The sequence below is a fragment of the Amblyomma maculatum genome, chromosome 3 (genome assembly GCF_055883805.1).
Source record: "Amblyomma maculatum isolate TAMU_Amacu chromosome 3, ASM5588380v1, whole genome shotgun sequence".
Lineage (NCBI taxonomy): Eukaryota > Metazoa > Arthropoda > Arachnida > Ixodida > Ixodidae > Amblyomma > Amblyomma maculatum.
In genome coordinates, this window is record NC_139346.1 from 156,048,927 (window position 1) to 156,069,398 (window position 20,472).

The 20,472-nt window shown below is 47.7% G+C and overlaps 1 protein-coding gene across 1 annotated transcript in view; it reads right to left on the reverse strand.

Annotated features, from left to right (window-relative positions):
- The window catches only part of LOC146196564 (neprilysin-1-like), a 118,514-nt gene that overhangs the window by 26,324 nt on the left and 71,718 nt on the right, over positions 1 to 20,472 (reverse strand). The window contains exon 13 of the mRNA XM_084598311.1: positions 6,351 to 6,689. Within this exon, the coding sequence (XP_084454437.1) occupies positions 6,351 to 6,689 (339 nt within the window). The remainder of the gene's footprint in view (positions 1 to 6,350; positions 6,690 to 20,472) is intronic.

The window sequence follows — 20,472 nt, forward strand, 5'->3', positions numbered from 1 at the left end:
AAAATGTAATATTGGAGTCCGTGATACAACTACCAGCGGAGAAAAGAGTCTGCTATGTCTATTTTGTGGTCGTCCTGAAATTAAACTCCATATGCTTTCCGGGGGCGTTTGAAACTCCCCAAGGCCCTAGGCCCGCAGATAGCAGCAGTCAAACTGCAAAATAGACTGCCTGCCACTTCCTCTTATGAAAGCTCCGATGGAATTGCGTTTAAACGATTGCTACGGCATTTGAAGCAGCATTGTACCCTATAGACAATACCAGTGACATGTGTAAAGTCATTAGGTAGATTAATTCATGAACGCTGGTTCAAGATCAGTCTCGAAATTACTGGTGACAGTTCATTATGCTCCTGGATTTCTTGGATTTCGCTACTTACCAGGAGTAATGTTTTTCTAGAGTGCGCATTTACACTGCGCTAGCTCGCTACATTCGCATAGTTTTGCTTCTGTGGAGTTGCGTACAGTTACAGAAGCTAAGATGAAAACGAGTTCCAACCACAAAGCGCAGAAGACTCGCAACAAATGCCGGCTTTATTTCATTTCTCTACCCATTTCTCCATTTTCTCATAGGCGAAAAAAAAAAAGCGTTGAGGTAGAGTAACAGGGGGCGGTGAGGCTCCTCACGTACAGGTTTACCGGCGTCCGGGGCCTCTTTCTACATGAAAATATTACCGCTCCATTCGGGGTGTGCTTTACCCCACCACCTCCGCGACGGAGAAAAAGCCGACTGGGAGAATGAGGCCTAAGAGTGTCACATGATTTAAATGATACATCCAAATAAACCTTTCGTCTGATGGTCCTACAACCTATCATGTCATTTTTTAGCGTTCTCTCTATACAAACACACGATGGCTAGACTTGTGCAGCAGTAACTGAACCCCTGCTAGTTCCAGTGCTTCGCTGCCTAACGTGAAGTTCTGTTCCTTACCGAAGCTGTTGAACATTACCTTAGACTTCTGCATATTGATCCAATCTTACATGACGGCCCCGGTGGCATCGTGCCGGGGCGTAATTCATGGAATCGAGAAAGGTCTTTCAGAAGCCTAACTTTTAGATAGCCTTGAATCGTGGCATGCGACGATCTTGTCCGCTCGTATGACGGGACAGACCGAGTCTGTATTAATAACTTTTGAAGGCACCCATGTACCTCGACAAATTCTGTTCCGCCGCGTCTTGTACAGATGCAAGCCTGAAAGACCAAATGCTTTGAAGTGCAGCAGGTGCCGTGAATATGGTCATCGGCTGCTGAACTGCCCTCACCCTCCGACATATCAACGCTGCCCCACCTGCTCAGCCCAGCTCAGCCAACAAGATGAACCATATCGTTGCTCCGCCTATTTCTTCCACTGCGGTGGAACCCACCCAACTTTTGACCTCATCTGCCCTGTACAGAAACAACAAGACCAAAAGAGCCACAAGGCTGCATATGACCGAAAGAAGAATCTCAGGGAACAGCTGGAACCTTCTGTCCAAGAACAGAAAAAGCCATCTAATTCCCAGCGCCTCACTACAAAGCGACTATTGACTACGCGACAAAAACGTCTGGTCACCCTGGCAAGAAGAATACGCCACCCCATCATCCTCCGACTCGCGAGGACTTCCCCCCTCTGTCACATGCAAATCAAGAGACGGCACCACCCCCTCGGACCAATGTCTGGCATCAAGAAGTTCAAGAACTGCCAGCTGCCCCACGTCCGCTTCTCAAGCCAGCTAAGCTCCCACCACCGGGTAAGCCGAGCCCGCCACTTCCCATTTCCCCTCCTAAACCTTTCTCTTATACATCTTCCGATTCTACACCAGTTATCACATCTGAGAATTATATGCGCCACATAAAATATCGAAATGACCCTATTATCTGGTACCTTGCAGAAGAAATTTCCGCCATTCGCCAAGCATTCCAACTCATGCATACCCTCCTTAGCAATCTCCTGCAGGATGACGAACGCATGGATTTCCTAAATCATTCTCTTAAACGGCCCCGTCCATCTACATCCCCTGAAGCAACTGCTGCATCCTCTTCTGTCCCTCCCGAGAAGCGCGCTAACGTAGCTTAAGAATGGCAGGGAACAATCACATACACATTGTACAGTGGAATAGCAGAAACCTGCGTACTAATCGAACACTCTTTATCCAATGGCTCCTGACTTTACCCTCGCAGCCCCACGTCATTCTCATTCAAGAATCGCGTGCTCTTAAAGGTATTCCGGGCTACCGTGCCCTACATGCAGCGCATGACAGCGACTGTGCCCCATTAGTGAGCACTTATATTCGTCGGGACATCCGATTTGAGGCCATTGAAGTCCCCAGTCGTCTTGAACGTCACCTTACTGCATTTACACTGTATTCTGATCACTCATCTCGCCCTTTATCCATTCTAAATTTTTATAACCCTCCTACAGAGTACACGCTTTTCAAACCGCTAATGCACTTTACTTCAAGATTGTTTCGAGACTCCGACTTCTTGATAGGTGGGGATTTTAATGCCCCGCACGTTATCTGGGGTTACCCACACACCTTCCGACCTGGCCGTCTACTCAACCACGCATTAAACGGAGCTCAATTAACTGTCTATAACACCCCAAACTCCATTACCCGGGAAGGTTACAGGAACCAACAATCCACCATGCCAGACCTCACAGTGGGCCGCGGACTGCGAGAGGTCACCTGGCAAGTTACAGATGAAAAATTGCTCAGCGACCATTACATTATTAACATCGCTGTCCCTAGCCGTACCCGTCCGCGTAAACGTAAAATTTCCCACACAAACTGGAATACCTTTCGCACTATACGCGACACCTCTCATACTACTGGCAGTCTTCAGAGCTGGACAAAAGCACTCAAACATGCTCAGAAACAAGCTACGCTGGAGAGTTCCACTTCAGCCCCGTCAGATAATCCGGACCCTTACCTTGTACGCATCTGGAAGAGGCGGAAACGACTCTTGCGCACTCTTCGCACTCAGCCCAACAATGCTCGCCTCTCCGACCGAGTCACCGAATTGACGCGACAGGTTAAAGAACACTGCGTTACACTTGACACCAATCAATGGAACAAAATTTTTAACACCATTAACGGCACACTAAATCAAAAAAGAACCTGGCATTTACTCATAGAACTACTCGGGCCTTAACCGGCGCCTGTTCCCACTCTCGAGAAGCACTATTCTCAACTAGGCGCGGATGCCTTAACAGCCCAACTCCGCGATCTCTACATTCCTCCTCCCCTACCCAGCCTCTATACTCCGTACACTGGTGCTTCCAATGTAGAACTCGATCAGCTGTTTACCCTCTGGGATCTCGACAGGGCGCTAGAACAGCTAAAGCGGAAGTCAGTCCCAGGTGAAGACCAGATTACATACTCACTCATTCGAAATCTCTCTGACAAGGACAAAGAACATTTTCTGAGCATTATAAACTTACATTGGGAAGAAAGCACACTCCCAGCATCTTGGAAACAATCACTTATAACCCTACTTCCAAAGTCAGGCAAAAAACCTGCGCTTCAAAACCTCCGCCCAGATTCTTTAACATCATGCCTGAGAAAAACCATGGAGCGGATGGTGCTCAATCGGCTCGAGACTCATCTTGAATCCATAAATTTCTTTCCCCGTCAACAAATTGGCTTCCGAAAAGGTGTGTCTACTCAGGACCTATTTTTTCTCCTCATGCACGAATTTGACCCTCCGCCCACTTCCCAGATCCAAGCCATAGTGGCCCTTGAAGTGCGAAAAGCTTTTGATAACCTTGCCCACGATCCTCTTTTAAACATCCTTGCCTCTACTGGCTGTGCTTCAAAGATGTATGGCTACCTCACAGCATTTCTCAGCGACCGTACGGCCAAGTTCCGTCTCCCCGATTCGATATCTGATCATTTCCCCCTCACACGTGGTACTCCTCAGGGCGCTATTCTGTCACCCACCCTTTTTAACCTTGCAATGGCTCCCCTATCTCGTACTTTAGCGTCTATCCCAAACCTAAAACACACATTCTATGCAGACGACCTTACTCTTTGGTGCACTTTTGGGTCTCCTGGAGCAGTAGAGGAGACCCTACAGCAAGGTATCGATGCAGTCGTTAGTTACCTTGATAAAGTCGGGCTATCTCCCGCACCTGAAAAATCCGAATTGCTGCTGATTGCAAAAACTCGCTATCAACGCCAACATAACCAGCTGATCAATCTCATAATGGCAGGTCACCCCATCCCTCGTGTATCATCCTGCCGGATCCTCGGACTTCATATCCATGAGTCAACCAATCAGGCCAATGTATCTACAACCGTTAAAGTTTGCAATCAGCTTGCGCATCTAGTTCGCCGCATAGTCAATAAGCACGCCCGGCTACGCGAGGGTCAAGTCAGGCAGCTTGTCCACGCATTAGCACTTAGCAAAATTTTATATACGATTCCTTACCTTACACTAACTTGTCGCCAAAGACATCAGATTGAGGTTGCGCTTCACATATTGTACAAGGCCGCCCTTAACGTCCCTGTACATACGTCCACGGAGCGCCTATACTCTACGGGGCTGTTCTTGCCCCTGGGAGACCTCATACAACAACATCGCGACCGGCAAATGGCACGTCTTTCCAGCACCAAACAAGGACATTGGATACTACAGCAGGTAGCACTCAAACCTATAGACCTCCCTATAATTACCCTTCCTTCTTCGCTCCCCGATAACCTCAGAATAATCCCCATTCCAAAAAACGTTGCACCCGACACTAACACAGGCAGACGTTCCGCTCGCGTTTCCAACCATGTTCAACCGACAGATTCCACGATCATCTACACAGATGCATCACGAACTAACGTCGGAGAGGCTGCTTACTCAATTCAGAGCTGTAGCGATGTAGTGACACATACCCTCGGTCCTTACATAGATCCTCCTCTTACAGCGACTCTCGAGACCCTACCAATAGTTACCAGTATTCAAGACCTCGCACAAGCACCCCCTAACCCTTCAGGATATACCATATACACTGATTCAATACAAGCTATACGCGCCATTCACACGGGTCGCATTCCTGAAGAACTACACGATGATCTACACAGAGCTCTTATCAAACTACGTCCCAACACTGTAACACTGAGGTGGATTCCTGGTCACGCTGGAATCCCAGGCAATGAGGTAGTGCATCGCCTCGCCCGCGAACTTCAACACCGGGCGCCTGGGATTCCCTGGCCTTATCCACCAACGTGGGACACTACTCTTCACTACAAAAAAGAAATCAACGTTCACTACGACAACATTAGAGAAACTCTCCGTACACTTCCTCTTCCTGATAAATCTCTCACTACCACGCAAATCCGCATTCTTAGACGCATACAACTAAATACACTGCTTACTCCTGCCCGATCTTTTCTATACAGAATCATACATTCCCCTGCATTCCCAAATTGCCCAGAACACTATGCAAACTTGGGGTATTGCATCTTTTCATGCCCTGTCGCCCTCCAATCTCCTCACTTTCCACACCCTCCTCCCCCAACGTGGCGGGCTTGGTTAGCCTCTGACCAGCTGCAAGATCAGTTGGCCTTGGTGACCCTGGCCCAGGACATTCTTAACGCTTAATGTAATGCGTTAAATAAAGTTGTTTCCTCCTCCTCCTCCTTGATTTTCAAGCCTACCTCTCTACTTTTCCTGTATAGGTCATCAATCATTTTTTGCAGTTAATCCCCTGAGCGCTGGAAGTAGTAGGCGAATATGTCTACACAGGACAGGTAGTAACTGCAGATCCGGACCATGAAAGGGAAATAATACGGAGAATAACATTGGGATAAAGCGCATTTGGCAAGCACTCCCAGATTATGACTAGCAGCTCACCGGCATCGCTCAAAAGGAAAGTATACAACAGTTGCATCTTACCTTTACTCACCTACGGGGCTGAAACGTGGAGGCTAACGAAGAAGGTTTTACTTAAGTTAAGAAAAACGCACATGGCTATGGAACGAAAAATGGTAGGGGTAACGTTAAGATATAGGAAGCGTGCAGAGTGGGTCAGAGAAATAACTCAAGTTACACTCTAGTGGAAATCAAGAAGTAGGCCTGTGCAGGACATATGCGAAGAGAGGATAACCGATGGTCGCTGAAGGTAACAAACTGGATACCAATTGAAGGAAAGCGTAGCAGGGGCGGCAGAAAGTTAGATGGGGGGATGAGGTTAAGAAGTTCGCGGGGGTCAAGTGGATGCTGCTAGCAAAGGAGCGGGTTAATTAGAGTACATGGGAGAGGCCTTCGCCCTGCAGTAAGTAGAGTCAGGCTGATGGTGATGATGATGATTATGATGAAGAAGTGAACCCCATTTATTTTTTACCCAGTGCACTAGACGGATAAAAGCGATAAGTGTACAGACCATAGTTATCAGGACATCTTCCTCCGGATTGCGGCCAAGAGCAATGACGGCTTGCTTGAAGGCAGCTTCCAGCGCCTTCTTGACTTCAGTGGTATTCCTGTGCATCGTCTTGTACAGCCCCTCGGGTTCAGCTAGCACAGCAACGGCCTTGTCGGGCACCATTGGATCCGCGCCCACCTCCAAAGAGACGAGTGTGGCGAGCCCCAACTGGCGCATCACATCGGCTGCAAACTCCCACACCTTCTTGGTGTCTTGATTGCCAGTTTCGGGTAGTATAGGCCATGAGTTGATGCTCCAACTTTTGAACAGGGTGTGTATTATATCCACCGAAGAATCGGCCTGAAAGTAGATTTGGTGCAATTTTTAATCGCTCGAGAAAGACGAGTTGATAATCCTTTGAGGACATGGCCCGGCATGTTTTATTTAGTGTCCTCATACGGACATAAGGAATCTTAATCGGGTTCTTTAAGGTCGAAATTACTCCGGAGCCCTCCCACCCACGGCACCCCTTTCTCTTTCCGCTTTCACTCCCTTCTTCCTCCCTACCCCTACGGCGCGGTTAAGGTGTACACAGAACAAGTGTGACAGATACTGTGCCTTTCTTTTCCTGGGAACCAATTATTGTTATTTAATATTCCTCATGAGTACTTGACGTGGGACCTTCATAAAAAAGGCCTTCATGGCGACCTCATTTGGTATCATGAGGATCATTAGGTTTCAAACATTTAATTGACCCTGCCTACTCATTAGCATTCCGGGGTGGCGCAGTGGTTAAGGCGCTCGACTACTGTTCCCAAGGACGCGGGATTGAATCCCGGCCTCGGCGGCCGCTTTTCGGTGGAGGCGGAAAGCAAGGCGCCCGTGTGCTGCGCGATGTCAGTGCACGTTAAAGAACCCCGGGTGGTCGAAATTTCCGGAGTCCTCCACTACGGCGTCTCTCATAGCCTGAGTCGCTTTGGGACGTTAAACCCCACAAACCAAACCAAACAAATCATTAGCATTCTCGCCAGTACTTCGCAATGCCTTCGTAAAGGCCTCACTCCAGCTGGCCCTAGTGGCATCGATTAAGGGTTACCCATCCGCTGAGAGCGCACTACCACCTGCAGCATACAGCTAGTCTATTTGGTAAAAATAAATAAAAAAAACGTAAAGGTGCTGCCTCAGGCATTGTTACGGTGGATTCCTGTCATGCACTTTAAAGGTCAACTGAAACTTCTGCTGTTGTTGTTGTTGTTGTTTTTGTTGTTGTTGTTGTTGTTGTTGTTGTTGTTGTTGTTGTTGTTGTTGTTGTTGTTGTTGTTGTTGTTGTTGTTGTTGTTGTTGTTGTTGTTGTTGTTGTTGTTGTTGTTGTTGTTGTTGTTGTTGTTGTTGTTGTTGTTGTTGTTGTTGTTGCGAGAGAAGGAAGAAGGAAAAGAAAATTCATGGGCCTGCTTCTGGCACTACAGCTGAGCCACAATATAGCGAGAACCGAGAGGTGGTCTAAGTGGACGCAGCAGAATATATGTCAGGCTCCCGCGTGGTCCTAGCTGTAGCCGACAATGAAGCAAAGCTGCTTACTTCCAGCTCTATAATCACCAATTCTACCACAAAAGCAGAGGAGGCAGCCATCGCGCTCGCTCTCATCTCTACATCTGCCACAAAAATTATCTCCGACTCCAAATCTGTGATTCTAAATTATGCCAACGGCTATATATTCCGCACCGCTGCTCGCATATTACGCTTCTGGTAGCCCCGGCACAGCATAAGCCTTATCTGGACGCCAGCACATACCGGCCTCCCTGGCAACGAAGAGGTTAGCTCCCTAGCCCTAGGTCTTTCATTCCGGGCTAGAGAAGTGGAGCCCTATCTACAGGCAGGGGAGCGCCTGCTCCCCTTCCGTGATATTCTCTTGTACTACCGCTACAAATGAAGGAAATATACACCCCCAGCCCCCTCTCTGACCATAGCGCAGACCGTACAATGGCGAAGCTTGCAGACTCGGACTGCTCCAACCCTACACTTCCGCATGCCCGGTACCCAGACCAGTTTTCCTCATCATGCAGACTCTGCAGCAAACCAGGACGTTTCCTACATATCCTTCTTACATTCCCCACCTTTCCTCATCTCCCATCACCGAACGTCGCAGATGCCTACTGGGAGTCTCTCATAAAGAGCACTTCAAGTGAAGACCAACGGAAGGTTATCTCCAGTGCTATGAAGAGGATTGCTCTTCAAGGACTTTCTTTTGCCTTAAAAGGGTGTCTTCCATGTAGTTAGGGAGTACCCAAGTGTCATGCAGGATTCTTCGTCCCCACTGTGGGAGGAAACCCGCTCAACTTCTTTCCACATTTGGACTTGCAATTAACACTGACCCCGGCAACCAAACACGTGTCGGAAATTCGATTCAACGAGACACTTGCCCGGACCTCACATTTACACTCAACATATTCCATGTCGACTGGCTGAATACAGCGGAAACTCTTGGTAGTGATCACTGTATAATCAAGACAACAATCGCCCACAAACACAAGCCTTTGTCCCAGACTGGACAACTTTCCGCACATATCTGTCTATCATAGACCCCCTCCAGTCGGGACATGAAACTTTGTGCAAATCACTCACGTCTGAACTGAGACAACACGAAAAACACATACAGCTCATGGAAACGCAAACGGACGTGGATAACCACCTCCTACACCCTTGGAAGGCCCGCCGCAGCCTCACCAAAAGATGGCGAAAACAGAAACATAACAGACGACTCAAGAAGCACATCCTCGAACTCACACACCAAGCCGCGGAATATGCAGCCCAGTTAGCCGACACTAACTGGGTGGACAGGTGCAACACGGCTGCACGCCAAATGTCTGGCCGCAATACCTGGCGCCTGTTTCGCGTTCTCATCCAACACAAACACGCACATAAACTCAGCGCCACTTACATAAGGTCATGAACAACTTCACAGGAACGATAACACAGCTAGCACACACGCTAAGGGACCAACACCTGTGCACCACCAAGGACCCCAGGACGGTTATGTACTCGTATGCAGGCAAAGAGAACACGGAGCTGGACACACCTTCCAGCTGCACGACCTGCGGGCGGCATTAAGCAAGATGAAACACGGAACTGCACCCGGGCGCGACAAGTTTACGGTCAAGCTTTTGACCAACCTTCCCGACGCAGCCTATGCCGTGCTTCTCAAATACATTAATAGCATTTGGGATGGAGAAACTCCTCTCCTTCTCGACTGGAAGTCGTCTCTCGTGACCATCCCGAAGGCAGGCAAACCTATTGATGTGGTGAACTTTCGCCCTATCTCCCTCACGCCTTGTGTCGGCAAGCTGATGGAGACGACGGTGCGTGACAGACACCAACACAACGCATTTTCGCGGACACCTTGTTCGGTTTCCGCCCTCATAAATCAGCACAAGATGTACTTCTGCAGCTCTACCACGACATCTTAGATCCTGTCGAATGTCCCCACAACGACAAGGTAGTCCTGGCCTTAGAACTTAAAGGCGTATTCGATAATGTTAAGCATGAAGTAATCCTCAACCACCTCAATCACATAAACTGCGGCCACGAAACCTTCAATTACATAAGACAATTCCTTACAGACCAAATTGGCTTTTCTTCCAGGGATACATCACGCTCTTTACGCGGTCATTATCACAATCTGGGCAACGCAAGGTAACCTGGGCCACATAGAGTCTTGCCTGCAAGCCGCGGCGACCGTAGTCGACGACTACGCGACCTATTGCGGACTGCAGTGCGCGTACGTCCTTCCCCTCGAGACAGAATTCAGCTTCGCATAAGTCTGCCCTCGGGACCGATCCGGGAGGCCAAAGAGATCCGCGTCAATGGCCTCTTCATACATCATCAACGCAGGGCTGACACCACCCTTGCCAAACTTCGCACGGTGGGAGACCAGGTGGGCCGTATGGTCCGGCGGGTCTCCAACAAGCGGAGTGGATTACGAAGCAAGGGTTCACTGCGGCTTGCCCATGCTTTTGCAACGAGTAGAATCTTCTACTAGACCCCCTACCTGCGCAAACACGATGATGACCAATTGGAGGTCATCCACCGGAAAGTCATCAAGCAGGCTCTCGACCTTCCGGTCAGCCCGTCCAACCAGTGACTTCTGGCCCTTGGCGTGGTGAACACCATCCGGGAGCTTCGAGAAGCCCACTTACTCAACTAATACACGCGTCTTACACAGACCACGTCCGGTCGCCGCCTCTTGGACCGGCTACGTATCCAACACGAGTACCACATTGAGGAAAGGGTGAGATTTCCAGAACCCTGGAGACGCGCCCTCCTGGTCCGACCCCTTCCCCGCAACATGTCCAAAGAAGACCATAGTGGTCGTCGCCAGGTACGCGCGGAAGCGTTGGAGCGACACTATGGTCACCAACAACACGTGCATTATGTTGACGTTGCCGGCCTACACCACGGGGGTCGGTATACAGCTGCCGTCGTACACAACACAAACACAGTTAACGGCCTAACGTTCAAAGCCTACAGCACAACGCACGCGGAGAAGATTGCTATTGCTCTGGCTCTCAGTATTCCCATGTCAATACAAATCATCACCGACTCGCGAGGGGCCTGTCTGAACTATAGGCAGGGGTGGGCTCCCCCGCATCCCCGGCGTATACTGCAATCTAGCTGACGATACATAGACCCAACTCCGAATAACCTAATTTGGGCACCCGGTCACCAGGGGCTCAAGGGAAACGATCAGACCGATCAGGCCGCCCGCGCACTCTCTCCCCGGGCTATCTCCCTGTCCTTGGAAGCCTACTCCCAATTGGACAATCTGGCCCTTACATTCAAAGACATCACCGATTACTACAAGGAGGAGCACAGGCGCTACCCGGCCCCTTGTAAGGAACTGGATCGCGCTGACGAGCGCCTCCTCATCAAAAGTTTTTACCAATACTGTACTGTGCCAGGCGGTGCTTAAATATTTAAATCCGTCCTTTGATTGTGCGTGTCAGTACTGTGGGGAGGTGGCTGATACGTTCCACGTGGTTTGGGCGTGCCAATCAAACCCATCCATTCCCCCAACCCCAATCCCACCAGAGAGGACTGGGAGATAGCCCTGCTCGGCTGCCAAGACCTCAATGCTCAAAAGGCCTTGGTTCAACGGACATGGGCGGCGTTGCTTGCCAATGGGGCCCCGGAATAGGGGCTCCACCAAGTATTGTGAGGGCAGGAGTCTGCTAAGTCTCTAACCCAATCACCCCTCCGTAACTATTTAATGGTTGATGTTTTCACCACCACCACCACCATCCCACCTGTTTGTTCAATAGCAAGAAATTGTTTCTACAACCACACCTTCTGCTGCCTCGTGCGGACCGAAGAGAAAATAGAGAAGGAAGACACAGAGAGAGAGAGAGAGAGAGAGAGAGAAAGACGCGCTGTTGTTGGTGGTGTGACTGTAGGAAGAAGGAAAATAAAATACACGGGCCTGCTACTGGCTCTGTAACTGAGCCACTTCCGCTGCCTCGTGCGGACAGAAGAAAGAAAGTAGATAACAAAGAAAAAGAAGAGGGAGAGAAAGACGCGCGCCGCAACAGCCGCCGTCCACCACCTAAGCGGTGGCGGGTGAAATGACGGCCTGTTATACCCACCATTTTTCATTCCATATCTCTCTGCGTTGTCCTCAACTTAAGTAAAACGCTTTCCGTAATCCACATTTTCCTTAACGGAAGAACAATATAGCTCAGGGCATAGAACAAAACAGAACAATGGTCGCTATAGTATTACTCAGACGCGATTCCCCGGCCATGGCACAAACATCATTTTAGCATGAAGCCATGTCTTAAAGGCCCACTGTCCACCCTCCGATCGAAAATATTTTCTTCCCCGGTAACTGTGAGACTTCGCCCCTAGAACGCAAGGCCGCAAAATGTTTTTGAAAAGAGTAACTAATAACGCAGTTACAGCCACCGCAATCACCCGATTCTGTCATGCTTCTCTCCTTCCGTTCCCTCGCAAAGGTTTTTCGCTCTCCTGCCCGAGGTCGTCTAGCCTCCGCAAGAGAAATTCCCCTTCCTCCTCCGCGTTTGGCGGGAGGTGGGGCGTGGCACTACGTGAGCGCGAAAAAAAAAAAAACGGTCGAGGGAGCGCGCGCCGCTGGATTCAGTCTGGCCGTGGCGAGGGAAAAGCGCGCAGCGAGCGGTAGACAACCATCCTTCTCCCGTCCGTCAGCGAGACGGGCCAATGGACGTCGTTCGCGGTACGTACGTCATTATTGTGGCCCGTCGGGTCAACGCAGGAAACGGGGAAGCTGGCTTCCCAACGGAGAGCATGAGTGAGCTTTGAATTGTATTTTCGATGCTTTGCGGCGCGCGTGTCACTGTAGCATTTTGCACGGACTATCTCCGGTACCTGATCGAAACACTGGGCTCCTTTGCTTAAAAGGGCCTTCCCTGGACAGTGGCCCTTTAACAAGGTGGGTTGATGTGCGCATTTTAAACAACGGTTTTGCAGCAGAATAATTGTATGTTCGCTTAACGTGCTGTACTACGCAAGTGTCAGGAAACACTTGATAACGCTGTCGATACAACGGTGGCTCAGCAAGGACCTGGGTCATCTGCCTTCTGGACAGTCTATATACAGGCCATCTAAATATGAAAACGCTCTCGGGAAAATGAAGGTGTACGAGAGTCCCTTCACGGGAACTCCGGACGGTGCGAATAGATATGACAAATGGGCACTGAAAATGCGAATAAATAATACTGCTAAAAAGGGGTGGCTGACCAATTTCAGAAATAAAAAATACGAAACAAGTGGATGGACGAACAAGTGAACAAGGCCTATTCTGCTAGACTCTTTAGGGAGGAGCAGGTTATGCATCTCCCATTGAAATCATCGCTCAAAGGTTCCGAATATACTGTGTATTATATGCATTATGCTTTATATGCTTTATATGCTTTCTCGCGCAATTCAGAACCCACAATAAAAAGGAAACTGCATGGAAGCGGCTGATACAAACGGAGCTCAGGCTGAATGAACTCGCACGCTCAACAGCAAGACTCGAATAGCAAAGTCGGCTAGGCAGCAGCAAGGCTGGAAGCAAGTCTAACAATCTGTTCTGCCTAGTGATCCAGGTCACTGTGCTCCTACATGGGGAGGACTCGAGCATGTAGCTGCTTTCCCGAATCAACGAGCTCTGTCTAATCAGCCGAGTTGTGACCTCATCGTCCATACCTGGCCATCGCTGCACGATCACTGAACCGTGCATCGCAATCATCTACAAGCCGCCATGGAAACAGTACAAAGTGACGTCACCTGACGTGACCACAACAAGCGGCGTAAATCACCCGACGAAGACAACCTGCACTTGTGGGCCAGGCACCAGCAAAGGTGTAAGCGTGCTTAACAACCCGTTCAGCTTCGGGATGCCGGTCAGTAAGCTTCCCACCTTAAGAATCCCACTCTGAATGGGAGACTCACGGAACCTTTATTTGCTGGCGTAATTAACGCTGCCGCACATTGTTCCCCATAAATTCTAAACCATAAATTTACTATTCCTTATTCCTTTGCCACATTCAGTCTACTCTAGTAGTGCAACTACAACCAAAGCGAACATGAACAAGCTTTTTGTGAAGAACAGGAAAATGTTTCGTTTGATCGTAAACTTTGAGTCAACGTCAAATATGCGTTTTATAAAACATCACTTAACATGATTCGTGTGGCTAAAATTTAAGAATATCGCTTAATATAATTAACTTGCTTTGCTTCCACAGATATGAGTAATTTTTTGGCACAACTTGCACCTCTTAAAAGTCGTACTACAATTGTCAAAACCAGATGTTCTAACATGTGGTTATTACCGCAGTTTAGGACGAGTTACAAGTTGCAATTTTTGGCTCACAATCTTCCATTTTGCTTCTGAAGAAATATAGAAACACTATTAGTTTTAGTCCAAAGCCACTGAAAACTTCGTGTAAACTTCATTTATATTCATGTGTCGTTAGTTGAACCTCCCATCTTTCATCATTAACTGCTTTTATTCATTATTGAACTGATTAAATATGTTTTTCTACTGATGAACCTTTTATTTGTTTTTCTTTTTGTTTCGCTGTAAATTGTGCCTTATAAAATAATTTTTGAATGTATGCTTCTGTAAATTGTGCCAAATTTCTGCTATTGTTGCTATTTGCAGCTGTCTTGTTGCGTTATAGATCTTTGTACCTTTGTCTTCAAACCGTTTACACAGCCTTTAGCACAGGCAATCATCCACTTGTTGATATATAATTTGATTTTATTTGACTTTTACTTGCCACGACAGCTATGACAATCGGTTTTTGTTGCTGCTGCCTTGCCCAACAGCCTTGAAATATCTAATTGTTTTTTTTTTTTTTCGTGCTCCTCTCTACCTCTTGCTTTGCGATTATGTGGAAGCTAATCCCGGTTCTACTCTTGAGGAATTGCTTACTGAGCTTTGGAAAGGCCTAACAACCATCCAGGGGGTACTTGACACTACTGTTGTAAATCTAGAAGAGCTAGAGGAGTCGATAGTCAAAAACCGTTATGAGCATACAAAAAAAAAAAAAAAAAAAAAAGCTTACGGACTTTTCGGATGCAACTAGACAAATTAGAAAGCACCTCTGGGAAAGTGCTGTTCTGCAAAAGCTGGCAGGAACCAAAGTGAAGCTTTGTTATGGTGAGATTAATAAAGATGATAAAGTGTTTGAATCGGACAGCGTACACAATAAGACGATTCCTGTAGCTGGTGTTAAACAGACGCAAAGATGCGGGATCGAATACCGGCCGTGGTGGCCGCTTTTCGAACCTTTGCAGACGAAAAGCAAGGCGCCCGCGTGCTGTGCGATGTCTGCGCACGTTAGAGGACCCTACGGGATCGAATTTTCCGGAGCCCTCCACTACAGCGTTCGCATAGCCTCAGATGCTATGCAACGTTAAACCACATAGACCAGATCATACCTGGTCTTAAACAGCCGATATCCCCTAGTAGGAGAACGCCAAAGACTTTTCGATGTCTTAACATTAAAGGCCGCGGCGTAATAAATAAAATTGTACATTTGGAAAGCGTCATTATTACGATGACCACCAATATGAATCATACCATACATACTGGCAGTCCCAGAAACTTGTTTAAACCTTAGTAGTGACAAACTGAAATAAGACCACCTGTTTAGAGTCAGTGCGGGCTAAAATATTTATAAATATTCCTGAAACGGAATCCTTTATCTTCAAAATATTCCTGCAAGAAATTAAAATAGTGATTGTGGGATTGTATGACAATCGGAACTGAAACACGTTTTTTAGCTGCTTGTATGAGTTTTTGTGCCCGAAATTCAAAGTGCTCTATCCTGTTATTTTACCACGACCCAGTTGATAAAAAAAAAAAAAAAAAAACACCCGGATTCAGAATTACGCATTATCTGTATTAGTCTTACTTCTTCTCTGCTAAGCAATACTTCGTCGAAAATATAAAATCCACATATCTGAAGGCAATTCGCACCAAGATAGTATACTATGCAATACAGGTGAATGCACTTCCACAACAAGAAACGCAAGAAAGCGGTGTTAGAGGCAATGGATAGCTATTTGCCTTCTTTGTTTGTCTTTGTAATTCGAATCGTAGTTCTGTTCACAAGCTATGTCATTTTTTCAAGGATTTTGTTCTGAGGTGTATGAAAGATTTTGCGTCCCTTTTGGCACAATTCTAGCACTTGTTTAACAAAAAATCATCCGGCTTGAGCGCAAAATTTAAGAACAGGAAAAATCATAAGCGACACCCGTCACGGTCAACTCAATGAAGGTATAGTATCTAGAGTGGGCGCACTGTTGAAAGACGTATGAAGAGGCCAAAGCTTGTTACAAAATATGTCCCTGAAAAGTTTTCTACGTTCGCCCCCAGGAAAGTTTTGCCGCTCCATTGAGCCAAAAGAGAAATCCTTCTAGAGTCTGTTCAAAACTGGCAAATCTGACACTGCAAGCACCCTCAATCATTGTTTTTACTCCGCCTTTGCAAGTAATGATGGCATAAGACCACCCTTCAACTGCTATAATGAAATCTCTGCTATCAGCAATGTTTGCGCTAAACTCCAACTTATGGCGCATTCGGTTGGGGGGACGAGAGCAGAGGCGCCGAGCATTGCAGAGCAATACAGGAGCACGCCGAGGGAGGGTGTAACTGTCCTCCCACGGGAACGCTCTCTGCGTGTCGAGAGCAGCGCGCCACGACCACGTGACCGCACTTCCCTCCCCAGCATTCTCCGTCTGCCGGCAGTGGCGGCAGTTGCAACCCGCGGAGAGGCCAACGCTCCGTGAAGAACCACTTGTGTTTGCCTTTGTTCTCACAGCGCGGCGATTTGCCTCCTTTGGCCCTAATTTTGACGCCAGCAGCGACTCTCAAACATTCATACAGCACCTGAGCAATGCTTTCAGCTCGCCGAGCACCGACGCTCTGCAGCCGCCATTTTGAGTGTCGCCGACTCAAGAGAAAAAAGATGACGTGGATATGACGCTTCATGTTATGTGACTTCCTCCACTCTCGCTTTAGATGAGGGAGCAGCCGGGAGTGCACTCGAGTGCTCTGAGCGGAGCAAAAACTCTCCTCCTGTACTATTGGAAGCCAGTGATCCTACTCCTGCTCTCCCACTGGAGGGCGCCCGCTTGTCTGAGAGCACTTTCGAGAGGTGCTCTCGAGTGCACCTGCTCTCCCACTCGAATTCGCCATTACTCCGCCTTAGCCCATTAAGGCACTCAACTGCTGTACAAAAGGATGCGGGTTCAAATCCCGGCCGCGCCGGCCGCATTTTGATTGAAGCGAAAAGCAAGGCGCCCGTCTGCTATGCGATGTCAGCTAGTGCGCGTTAAATAACTTAAGATGGTCGAAGTTTCCGAATCCCTTCACACGGAGTTTCTTATAAACAAGCTATTACTCCACTTACATGCTAAACAGTTGTCTGGAGTAGATGGAATATAGAAGTGTTTTTAATAAGGTATGCCGAGTGGTGCACGAAATATCTGTCCCGCAACAGATCTTTCACATGAGCCAAATCCTAGCCTACTTGAAATAAGTACCAGCCCAAATCGTTTAGGCCCATTGCACTGTTGTGAGCATGGGAAAGAACCTTGGAGCATATAATTTCCACATGCGTCGCTCTTTCTTGAAAATCGCACAATATTTGATATGCGGCAGCACATTTGCCGAAAAGGCCCTGTCTAATGTAACCCAGCTACCCAAACAATTCACCACCTCGTGGCAGCCTTACACAATCATAATATGGCCGACATTATCTTTCAGACATGGAAAACATTTTCGATAGCGTATCTCGTTGTAAGCAATTGTTGAAGCTGAAAGCGGTGTTGAAAAATGATATCCTTCTTGTATGGAGCGATGCTCGTCTTTCACGTCTTCATCAGAATCTCAACATGGGCAATGTGTCCTCTAGACTTTTTCCAGTTGAATCAGGAATTCCTCTGGGATCGGTACTTGGAGCACTCTTATTTTTCAGTTAATTTTTGATGACACTGCTTGTGACATCCCTGTGGAATTCATATCTTTTACAGGCGACTGTGCAATTTACATCTAACAAACTATCTCGGATCGTTCGTAACTATTAATCCGATATAGTTTGCTACTGTAGCAGAGTGTGGTTGCCAGAGCGAGTGAACACGGGAACTTTTAATTCTGCCTTTAGTGAGTGGCATTCATAGTGACCGTCCTATGGTAATTATTTACTATTTGCCATGTTGTTTACTATCCTTGTATTTTTCACAAGAGATGTGTCTCTCTGTGCTTGATAAGATCTAAAGATCAAGCACAGAGAGACACATCTCTTGTGAAAAATACAAGGATAGTAAACAACTTGGCAAATAGTAAATAATTACCATAAGACGGTCACTATGAATGCCACTCACTAAAGGCAGAATTAAAAGTTCCCGTGTTCACTCGCTCTGGCAACCACACTCTGCTACAGTAGCAAAATATATCGGATTAATAGTTACGAACGATCCGAGATAGTTTGTTAGATATGCTGTAAACAAGGCAATGAATAATTTCGAATTACCTAAGAAGAACACTAGCAAAACCGACACGCTGCATAAAACTTCTGGCATATAACACCTATATCAGGTCGATATATTGAAATATACATGCCGCTGTTTGGGACCCCTCCAAACTAACATTACCAAACTGTAAAAACACAACATAGGTCGGTAAGGTTCGCTTCGCCGGTGTGGCGCAGTGGTTACGGCGCTCGACTACTGTTCCCAAAGATGCGGGATCGAATCCTGGCCTCGGCGGCCGTTTTTCGATGAAGGTGAAAAGCGAGACGCTCGTGTGCTGTGCGATAAAGATCCCCAGGTGGTTGAAATTTCCGGAGCCGTTCTCTACGGCGTCTCTCATAGCCTGAGTCACTTTAGGACGTTAAACGCCACAAATCAAACCAAACCAAAAGAGATCGGTAAGGTTCTCGCATAGCGCATATAACTGGCGCACATACCCAACCCAGTTCTTATCAGATGGCAAGTTGGGAAGCCTGGCTTCAAGGCGTTACCAGGAAAAGATGAAACTCTTACTTGCTTTACCACGATTAGTTAGGAATTTACAAAACGGTTTACACTGAAACCGCTAACCCTCGCGCAACGTTCTCCTGTCACCATAGAGTTCCTTACACTACCTAGAGGGAAAGCTGAGGGCGCTGCACTTCAGCCACCTTGGGCGCGCTAAGAATCATGGGCCGGTGTGCTACTTGTTGCGGGACAGTCGGTTTTTCTCGGTTGCGTGGAGTGGCGTTACTGCGATGTTTCTTTTTCGTCATCATCATCATCTGAAGGTGCGTACATAGACCGCGAAAGCCATAGTAGCGAAGGCGCAAAAGCAGACGTCGCCAATAAATGGTTTCTGTTTCCCGAAATGCCACTAAAAACTCCTTAAGTGATTGCACAACGATAAACATTTTCGTAACATTTTTTTTATTTCAAATTTTGCCTATTAAGTGCGAAATATGGGTATTTGTGCTGCTCAAAACTAAGCCAGTGGGAGAAAGAGCCATCGCTTATATTGGATAAATCTCACACTAGCATTCTGTTTCTCTCTCTTTTTGTAATTTGTAGTCACAATATTCAATCTTAGGAGATTATTTATGGTAGAACAACGTTTATCTTTGCATTAGTTTTGGCCAAAAGTTGTAGTTCTGCACTCGGTAGCTCTCCGGCCCATGATGTTTGAGCGCCCATGGTGGCTGAACTGGCCGTCTGAAAACTCCATGTAAACTTCCATAGACGGCAGCACAGCTTTCCCTCTAGGTAAGAGTAAGAAACTCTATGCCTGTCACCCTAAAAAAGTTAAAGCATACTTCTGGAAAAGCAACATGTTTAAAAAATCATTTCTGCCTAGAACGGCTCACCAGTAGAATAATTTACCTCCTCTTGTTGTCCAGAATACAAATGCATCATCAATCTGTCGCGCGCTGTCCTGGACATATTCAATGCGTCCACTGAAGTGTTTACTGACATTAAGGCGCTAAATCGGATTACCTATCAGTTGGCTCTCCCGCCAGGGGGCGCCGAGGAGTGAAGACGCTGCCACGTCGAGCTCTGCTGTTAATGACCTTTTTCGGCGGCTTTTGGGTGCACCCAGCAACATCTCACTTCGGACCGATTTTCGGAAGTCCCGAGGATCAAGTGGAACCAACTCTCTAAAAGGTGGGACCACCAATTTGGTCTTTACGATACTTTGAAGTTCGGAGCAACAACGCCGCCAAGTTAAGCCTAGCGTCCGAGCCTAGCGTCCGGCCTAGCCGCCCTCGAGGGAAGACCCTCGGAGCGTGGACGGCATGGACTGGCAGAGCGAGGAAAATCAGAGCTACCAGCCGAACTCTGACACTAGTAAGGACGGAAATATGGAGGCGGTTGAGGCCTTAGAAGAAAATTCATGGTTCCGCCGACAAGGAGGCAGATATGTGAAGGAATGCGACGCAGCGTCCCAAGCGAAGAAGGAGGCACCCGTGAAGGGGAGCGAAGGGACCGAGGCCGCCAAATCGCGGCAAAAAGCGATAGGAAGGTCACTCGCCGAGAGATCCGTAGGCACGGTCAGATCGAAAATACCGAAGGAGATGTTCCGCGTAGTGCTGCGACCGCACGGCGGCGCCGA